At 38.0% G+C, this 10,368-nt stretch overlaps 1 protein-coding gene across 2 annotated transcripts in view; it reads right to left on the bottom strand.

The window, feature by feature from the left end:
- Positions 1 to 10,368, bottom strand: part of RRBP1 (ribosome binding protein 1) — a 42,331-nt gene that overhangs the window by 17,643 nt on the left and 14,320 nt on the right. For both annotated transcript variants that reach the window (XM_072409490.1, XM_072409491.1), the window contains exons 3-7: positions 5,320 to 5,468; positions 3,793 to 3,915; positions 2,643 to 2,795; positions 1,274 to 1,392; positions 273 to 426 (exon numbers count right to left, since the gene is read on the bottom strand). In XM_072409490.1, coding sequence (XP_072265591.1) covers positions 273 to 426; positions 1,274 to 1,392; positions 2,643 to 2,795; positions 3,793 to 3,915; positions 5,320 to 5,468 — 698 coding nt within the window. The remainder of the gene's footprint in view (positions 1 to 272; positions 427 to 1,273; positions 1,393 to 2,642; positions 2,796 to 3,792; positions 3,916 to 5,319; positions 5,469 to 10,368) is intronic.

Here is a 10,368-nt window from a genome sequence, read left to right as displayed (position 1 = left end):
ATTCATGATATCTACTAGAACCCTGTTCGGACATATTTCTGTAAGTTACAGGTCTACAATTTAAAAAAAAAAATTTCATGAAAACCTGTAACGCTTTTGGAACGGAAATCTAGACCTCAGTGTAACGCTCAGGTGGTTAATAAAGGAAAAAACCCTTTTAGCCTTTACAGAGATTGGCCTTGTAAGGGGCCATATAAACCTAGGCTGGCTACTGTGAAGTTCGGCTTTACAATAAAGTACTATATATTTATATATAAATTTGAAATTCTTACCTGCAACTGGGAGACCTGTTTCTCATAGGCAGAGACTTTTCCATCCAGGCTTTTTCTTCTCTGCTCCTCCTGCTGCAAAGCTTCAGACTTCTCTGTGAGCTCTTTGGACAATTTGGTGCACTCCTGGCGAAGCTTAGCCAGCTCGGCATTCTGCCTATAAATGCACAATCATTCACTGTGAGAACACATTTTATATATAAAATGTAACAGTATGTAATCAGCTGTCACAAAAATGAATGTAAAGTGAAAGTTGGGAATAAAATCTGGATTGTCTATGGACTGGAAATGATCCCAACAAGCTAGTCAATAAATAATCAAGAAATAAAATAGAGAAAAGCCGATATGATCTATTGCCAGGTTGTCTATTGGTGAAATAATGAATATTCTGCCCACTGGGGGATGCATAGAGGACAACGGGTTGGAAATCAGTTTAGATTTTTGCCTCCATATAAACGTAAAATAGGTCCAAACAAGCTGTCTGCATTTATTAGCACATTTATCACATCAAGTACAGTAGTTCAGGACTTTTACCTAATCATCCAGATGAAAAGCTGGGCAATGGTTTAATTATATACACATATGTTATGGTTACAGCACACTTAGTAATATGGCAAGAATAATCAGTATTGCAAAAATCTGTTGAAATCTGAACTACATGAAATGCACAGACTAGAGTTGCCTATTCCAGTTCCAGCAGTTTCCTCTTCACATTACTCTCACCTACAGTTTATCAACATACCCATAGAAAGCATCTATTTACTATCCCAGATTTTTATATCCCAGAGGAAACAGGGGCAGTTACCCTAAACAATAATACTTTATTGTGTTGGAAAGCTGAAATCTATTTGGTTGTTGAAGAAAAATTCTGTTCTTTTCGGAGTATTAAGAAAAGAGAACATTTCTTCCTAAACTACTATGCAGTAGCTCCCCCTTTAAAAGCCACTTTGCATATTCACAATGAATTCCAGTTTTGTAAAAGAACACCCATACAGTGTACCTACTTGCTTTCTGTTTGGCTGGTTGCTTGGTTTAGTGCATCCCTCAGAATGGAATTTTCTTGCTGCAGGCGAGCAAGTTGTGCTTTAGGACCATTCTCAAGCTCTTCTTGAAGACCTCGAATCTGTTTAAAAATAAAATCACAAGTCTTCAGGTTATAAACTGCAACTGAAAAGGTTTGCATAATCTGTCTGTACCAACATTCTGATTAGGTGCCCTTACAACACTGTACTCGGATCACTGGCAAAGCCCAAGTATGCTGCCATAAGAGCTCCCTGCAGGGTTCAGTCAAACCTACAAGCACCTATCCCCCCTCTCACACATTTAACTCAAAGACTGAATTTAGAAGTGTATATGCTGTATACAAATTGAACTTTGTTGCTATGCATGTATCCATATACATGCACCTTAATCTATATTTAGAGAAACAGACCAGTGTACGTCATTGCTGATGTTGGACACACCCAGAATAGAAAAGCAGGGTGGAGAAATTCATGAAATGTGTCTATAATCAGGTCCGGAATCTGCTCTTTGGCCTTAAGCATCAGTTAGTGATACAAACATACATTAACTGCTAATCCTGCTGGGATTTACACTAGTCAAGTCCAGGACAATGTATCAGATAACTACATTAAACTACAGGAATTAAAAATTTGCCTTTTTTGTTAGTCTACTTCAATATGGAATCTAGATAATGTAATAGATGTCCTATGATCAGACATTTCTTAGGCTACATACACACGTGCAATGATTGTCGTTGGAAAGGATCTTTCACAATCCTTTCCAACCACAAACGACTGCACGATGCATGAACGAGTGCTGTACATACAGGATGGTCGTTCGGACAAGGGACAATGAGCGCTGTACACACGTACGCCCTGAGCCGATTATCAGACGAGAACCATTGCAAGTGTGTACGTAGCCTTACTATAAAAAAGAAACTGTCACAAAGATACTCAATTTTCGAAATTAGCGTTTACCGCTAATTTGCAAACTCTGAGGGGTTGACTTACTAAAGAATTTATAAAATCCAATCTAAATTTACACAAAGGAAAGTTTCTAACAATTTTTCTAAATGTGATTTAGGTATATGAATGGGCATAACTGAACATGTCATCTCACTACCTCTATGGTCATAAGGATCATTCATTTAATTTCCCATACATTGTTTTATTATTAAAACACTCCTAGGCCAAGTTAAAATGTTAGTAATTTAAGCATGATCTATAGAACCATTTTCATTCTCTTATTTTGTAAATATCTATTGCTATGTCTGTGCTTTTCTCCAGTTACTTTTCCTCTGATAACTAGTGCCCCACCTCTAGCTATCAGACTCAACTTTATATTCCACAATCATTGAATTTTTACTTTTACCTTTCCTTGTAGTTGCTGGATTTCAGTCACATGATCTTTGTAACTGGCCTGCATTCGGGCTTGCAAGGCAGTAATCTCCTTGTCTCGAGACAGTATCTGATCCTTTAGCTTGGATTCAGCGCTGTTTGCTTTAGCCTTCTCAGCTGCCAATTCCTGCAATATAACATGGAGTATAAACATAAAAAGAAATATTCCAGAGAGATAATGAGGAAATGAAAGTCTTCAACATTGTGCATGCAAAGAGGATTACATCATCCTTATCAGATGCAATTAAAAGACCACACTGGTAAAAAATAAAAAAAATCCAACACTCAAGGAAGCTAATGACCACATTATTATTAATGTACTCCTCATTGGTAAGACAAGGAGACATAAATTAGGTCTGACACTTCCTCTCTTCTCCAACAAAATTAGGCATTCATGAAAGCTCCAGCAACTGGGTGATCTTTTGATCAGTGTAAGTGTTCTCTGTAAGTCTGGGATCCGTAAAAAAAAACAAAGGATAGTATACAGCTTCAAAGGCAGATAGTGATCAACTCAGAAAAAGAAAAAGAAGGAGGCTGCAAGATAACACTTTAGGCACCCCTATTTTAGTGCACTGGCCCTTGTGAATGCCTTAGCCTTACAAATTATTAGTATGGAGCATGATGCAGGAAGGAGCAGGTCAAAAGGGGGACAAAAGAGGTGGTTGCTATATAGAGCACCCATGTTATGGGGGTTAAAGGTTGCTTTAAAAGCATCAGATGCTGTGTCGGTGAATTTGTAACACAGAGACCCTATACTTCCAAAGAGTAATCCACTGGGAATTACATGCACCTGAAACCAATATAAGTGGCTCTTACAATTGGTTTCCAGCCTAAAAGTTTGCTGTTTAAATGGATTCACTTTAACCTTTCAGATAAAGTCATTAGGATGTTGATGACCCTGTGGAAAGGTTCTCTATTTAAAGGGACTAGATTTTAGTCAGTGAAAACACATTTTAATGGTGCATGTCAACTAGATGTCCTTATTTCCAAAAATATTATTCATACAGATGTAACCATCTGTTACATCTAAATATCTGAACTTTTTGAAGGACCAAAAAAAAAGTGAGCAAGTGATTTTTGTAAATGCATCGGACAGGGGTTTCCCGGGGACCAGATGAACCCACCTTATTTAACTCCCGGAGCCTATTTTTAGCAGCCGTTGAATCTTCTTGTGCTGTCGACAGTGATTTTTCCTTCTCTTCCAACTGCTTTTTCAGAGCTGTAACTGGATCCCCTTTCTGAGTGGCCTGAAAAGGTGATCACAATATATTTATTGTTCCTGGCTATTATTTTATTCAACACAGTAAACTATTTTAATGTGGGGAATCCCTGAAAAAGATTAATGCCAGGCCATACCCATTTATTCCCCCCTAGGGGGATTGAATAATCCAAATGTAACACATTTTGCCATCTGTAGCACCAAGGTTTAGTTGGTTAACACGATTGAAACAACCCAAGTGTGAAACGTACATAATTTTCTAGTATAAAGCAAATCATCTAAAATAAGACAAATGGATAAAACAGTCTCTTCATTAAAATTCTAGAAACAACTCATCACAGAACACACAAATTAGCAAAAAATGTGGGCATTGCAATGACTCTGCAAGTGTGCTAGTAGCAGTAATTCTGCATAGCAAAAGTAAAACCCTAATGTAACCGAGCTTCCCACAGTAAGCAATAGTAGATGCAACAAGTCAGATAACAGACCACATCATTTCCTGGCTGCAGAATTTCCATAATCATCTCTTTCATTCCCAGCCTTAACATTTCCAGCTTGCCCCTTACATTCATTGAATTTCAGTCCTTTCAATCAGGGAACCTCAGTAACACATATCAGCATTGCCTAGGGTACACCCCGCTTATGATCTCCCACAATGACACCCACCTATCAAGCTAACTTGCCATAAGAGCCTACCCACCGGGTGCAACAGGTTTATTGGAAAACTGCTGTCAGGGTGCTGTGCTGACAATAGAAAGCTGTACACGGCACACTGCTGAGCCCACCTATCAGTCACGATCTGCCTGTATTGCAGGTGACTCAATGGGTATGAAAAAGTACCCAAGCAAGAAATGAAGGAAGGAGCAGTCACATGGACCAGAAGAAAACTTTAATTAACTAATTCTAGTAAAAAAGGTGTTCTACTCTGCATCCCCATTAAAGATTTTTCCCCACTATTTTCTGTCCTGACAAGAAGTTAGAAGTCTACAATATGAAAATAGACAGCAATAAAAGAAAGAGGCTTTGTTCAGAACAAAATAAATACTTCTGGGATTCTTCGGGAATCTTGACTAGTTAGTGGAAGGACATAACTTCCACAAATGTGCATAGGACCCTATAGATCACTTAATACATGGAGATGAAATATATCTATACTTACATACAGTTGGTAAAAAAAAAATACAAAATAAAAAAAATAAAAAAAAAAGAGCAGAGTGTTTTCTGGAACCATAGTTGCTGAGAAAAATATTGACAGGTTCTGCATTACACATATTCAGAACTAGATGGCCATCTACTGTACAAACCATTCCCCAAACCGCCAACAAATCTACATATAGCATTTTCACATCACTGTGTATAACATATTCCTAAAAAGAAAAAAAAAGGCCATTCAAAACTTTGATATAAAATCTGCAACAAAATATTGCCTTACTGTGTGCCAAGTATCTTGCTTGATGCCATTTTTCTCAATCAGAATCTCAATAAGCTTCTGTGCTTCTCCTTCACTGAGGACCATACTGCTGATGGTGGACACTATTGTCTTGTATGGAAGATACAAGGCGCCATCCAAGTCATTGGAAACTAAAAAAAATGTTTCAATTACTACTAAGGTAAAAAGCTTTATATCAATTGTACAGGTTTATGTATTATTACTTCTGTATAAAAATCATATGAGATGTGAATAAGGAGATGTCTACCACCATTTGGCTAAACAAGACTACAAACCCAAGTTCTTTATGTGCAAAGACTAAAAGATTCTCTTTACAACTGTAACTAGTCTGTAGTAGTTATTGTATTACTATTGCTGTAATTACTATATTAGTATTTGGTATATGCAATCATCCACAAAGTGTTGATGACCTATGTCAAGCCCGTCTAAGACTGAATGATTAGGTGATGGTTTGACAGCCCCACCAGTGATTCCTCCAGCGTTCCACTCGGCCCAACTTCACTAAAGGCCTTTAGTAAAAGTCCACTTTAATGTTTGTAATCAAAGTTCAATCTTCAACAGTATATAACCCAAGAGTGAAGCTCCACTGAAGGCCATTTCATCATTTTTTAGGTTCACATTTCCAAGCTGAGAATGAGCATTTCTACTGTGTAACAGTCTTAGGTGAAAGCTTCGGCATTGTGTACACTGTGGATGAAGTGAGCTCAGAACTGCTACAACTACTCATAATGTTTCATTGTTTCCTGATGTATGAGAGAGAATCTTGTGCAACCCACAGTTATTTCCAGAAGTAGACCATCACTGTAGCAGTTACAAATGGTTTCTAAGTCATTAGTTCATGCTTCTGAGAAAAATCCTACCCAAACATTGCGTAATTCATAGAGAAACAGATCACAAACATGGAGAATAAAGCAGAACATTTGAAAGAATAGGAAACGTAGCCAGTTAAACGTTCTCCCTGAATGGGCCGACAAACTTTCATACTTTTCATCATGGACAGTCAACATCTGCCTTGACAAATACTATACTGATAATTAAAGCTGATCCCTGAGCAAACTAATAACCTCCTTTTCACATGAACCCTCCAACCTTCCTATTACATGGCTGGGATAAATAAAATTGTGGTTATGTAATGCTAAAGTGCCATTGTCTCCTATGTTAACATCCAGAGGAGTACTTCTTCTGGTTTCCATGTCTCTGCATGCACTCTTCTTTTTGGCTGTCAAGCGGTGGGGGTCTTTGGGAATCCTGCTGAGCAATGATATGGGACCAGCTGGTACAGATAATGGAGTGGCCTTGGATCAACGGATCCCCGCAGCGAAAAGACACTGTCAAGGAACCTGGATGGCAGATTTATGCAAGTATATCTTGCTTCACAAGGTAAGGAACAATGTAGGACATGAATCAGAAGGGGTGGGCTCCAGGACAGATTTTGCCTGGAAATGGTCTTTATCCATGTGGGTGGCTGGGTTAGGTTTCTAACATTTGGTACAATTTAGGAAGCCACTTAGATGAGTACCAGATTAAGGAGAACCTCCACAGACTTCTCTTTGCTTAAACACATTGGACTCAACAATAATTGATTAGCTTGAAAGAATGAACTTTAAAATTAAAGATAAAATTCTGCACATAGAAACTAAAATACAACTAGATATTTTAAAATTTCTGTTAACCTATGAATATGTGAAGAGTTGCTATAGACAAGACTTCTATTTTTCTATTCCTCCTGCTCTGTATATCGAATGTGTGAAACCATCTCTGCAAAGAAGATATTTCCTGAATGTCTGGAGACATATGACCCACCCACGGGGTATTTGCACTTTAGCTATATATAGCTGGTCTGCTCTACAGGAAGGCATAGGTTGGCCTTGAAGCTGGTTTTGCCAAGCCCTGGTGGCAGAAACTGCCAATTTTCCATGGCTGGTTAGCCGATAGTATGTGTGTACAAGCATTGTTGGTAAAGGTGAAAAAATGACGGAATGTGCTGTGCAAAAACCATGTAGCATGCTGGAAAACAGGAAGGATATTTCTCATCTCTGATGTCTCCGTAAATATGATCTAGCTAGACTTGTCGGAGAACCTGCTAAACACAGTCAGCTTTCTGCCTAGCTGGACAATGCTGTGTTTTGACTAGATGGTGTTTTTCTTGTTTACCTGACAAAGTAGAGTAAAAAAACATAAATTACCTTACACAGGCTGATACAGGAGCCATAGAAGGAAAAGAGTTGCCAGCTAATTACTACTTTGGAAATATTACACAGCACATTTTGCATGGCATTTTCTTTAATGAAAGACTTCTATGTTATGGCAGTCACACACCATGAATTATTGCCTAGCTAACACTTGAAATCTTATACCCTGTCCACACAGAGAAAGTCAGGAAAAACTGCAAAAAAAAAAAAAAAAAACATAATTGAACCAGTTTAAGGTAATTGTCCTTAGGACATTGTATTCGTCATCGTAATATCTTGTAAGCTTTATTTTAAGAATAAAGGTCAGGGTGCGGCTGTTGGCCTTTAGTGAATTTTACCTATAGATCACACTATTTGGTTTCTCTAACTTGTTAAAACGAAATGTATAATTTGTATTTAGGTATTGTTTTTCAGATATACATATTAAAACTGTCATCAATAAATGTTATAAATGTAAAGCAGAACAAAACCTTGCAATTAAATAATTCAGAATAGGCAGAGTCTTTAGTGGCCATGTCTCTTCTGGAATAAAATAGGCTTATCTGCCTGTCCTCAATTTTAACTAAACCCTCCTCTTCTTGCTCCTTAACAGATGTTTAACATTTTCACCTGGCCTTCCTCTTAATTTGGAATCTTCAGGTATCTTGATTGGCCAGGCCATAGTGTCATAACTCCTGCACATATGCAAGGAAGCTCATTCATTTGATGCTAGCTTCAGTTCAGACTTTTTTTATTTAATGGTTTCTTTTTTTGAGCAGAAAATAAACAGTAGATTATTTGCCTCTACTTTTTATTTGCCATTTCTTATTCTATATATAGATGAATGTTCTTAATAATAAGGGTTCAACACTTTTGGGAGTGTGGGATCCAACTGCTGGTCCCCCCTTCCTTCCGTTCTCCATTATGTCAGGACTCCTAGCAAAGCTGTCAAAAAGCATCTGAGATCCCAGCCAAGATTTCAAGGCACTGAACAGTATTACTGCCAAAAATATTAAAGAGGAACTGAAAACCCATAAAAGGCAGTCAGAGTACTAGTCTCTTGTATTGCTTGTGGTCTTATACCAGCAAATCTTTTCCCAAGACTGATCTAACTGACCATGCCTTGTTCTGTAGTGTGTCTCTGAATGGACGCAGCCATCTGGGTGGAAGCAGGGTTTTGCTTCCTAATTTAGGAGTGACCAGCAAGGAAAACTCATTTTTAATCCAGTAAGACTAACAATGAGAGGTAGCACTGGCTTAGATATCACACTGCAGATATGAAACTATTAGATTGTAGGTGCAGCGTTGACATAACATTTCCAAATGTTCCCTATAACAATTTAAATATTCATTTTTTTTTTCATTCAGGTCCACTTTAATCTTTAGGTCATCCATTATAATATAAGTCTTGAACTATAAAAGAGGGATATTATTAGGACATAATTAGGACAGCTTTCTTTAGTGGCACAAATATGAAGCTGATAAATGCCTAGTGTGTGATATTTCTACCCTTGCCCGATGCTCTTTGTTCTTGCTCCACCAGAAATGCTTTTTTACAAGCACGACAGCTACTGCACGCGTGAAGCTTAGAAATAACAGACCCCATGTTTCTGTAAGGAAAATGCTATGTACTTCCCCTTTCTGCATCTTAAGTTTTCAGTCAGAAGCTGGGATTGTGGTCCCTGAACACCTTAATGGCAATAAGGTAATTGGAAAAGCAGTTTTTTCTACAATGCCCTATGGAACGACTGCAATAATTATCTTAGGGTAAATATAGGTCAGGATGAACCACATATAGACCAAATTCAATTGTGGTTTAAGTCTCTACTAAAATAGATCTCTATTAGGCTTGCCTCACTGGAATAATAAGGGTTATTGCTCTCTTATATGTATATTTGCCAGTGATAACCTTTACAGGTAAGGTGCATCTGCACAGGTGCAAACCTGTCATTCTATTTGAGGAACAGTAACATGTTTCCATTTATAGCCTACCTCCTCCAATAACTAATTTTCCCATGCTCCCTTAATGCCCTGTTCACCCACTGGGACCTTGAGTAGAAAACCCATTAGAAGCTTACAGTCAGTGCTCATTGGCGATCGGCCACATACACATTATGTAGTGGCACAAAAGGGACATGGTCACATGCTTCCCCATACCTGCAAATGCTTTCCAATGCTGTGGTTGATAAACAGGTTGGTGATGAACACAGGGTAGAATAAAAAGGTAGTGGCCTAGAAACAAAAACCCGTAACTTTGCCACGGGTGAATATTAAATGTATGCTTTCATCCTGCATTTTTAATGGTTTATTTTCAAAAATTTCCAAACATTGTCTATACGTGCCTACTTGTGATATGTAATACCTTTTAGTATAAAAGATAGAGCATGGCATATCCCCTGCATTGATTGTTGGCTGAACTGGACTTTATTTGTGCATTTTGTCTTTAATTTTTTTATTTTAGGAAATACTAAGGTAGAATAATGGTGTATGGGCAGGTTAAATTTCTTTATATTAGTAGGATATCCTTCCACCCCAGGTCCTCCTTTGACTGCCATGTCTCTTCACAACACAGGTCAACCTGCAACCACCATAGTCCCTCCCATTCTACAACATTCTTTCCCATCCACTGCACTACTGTGAGCTGAACATCCCTATGGAGAAACCACAGGGAGCTCTTGACATCATAATGCTGGGAATATAGCACTGGTGGATTTTCCCCATAAAATCTAAAAAAAAAAATGCATTAGAGGCAAGAACAAGAGGATCAGCTTTCACCAGCTGGGCTTGGACACTTACAACTATACTTTACACAAATAGATACAAAGGTTTAACACACACACACATTTTATGTTTTATGATT

Source organism: Pyxicephalus adspersus, chromosome 4 (assembly GCF_032062135.1).
Source record: "Pyxicephalus adspersus chromosome 4, UCB_Pads_2.0, whole genome shotgun sequence".
Lineage (NCBI taxonomy): Eukaryota > Metazoa > Chordata > Amphibia > Anura > Pyxicephalidae > Pyxicephalus > Pyxicephalus adspersus.
Note: the sequence above shows the minus strand (reverse complement) of the source record. Positions and strands in the feature narration are given on the sequence as shown.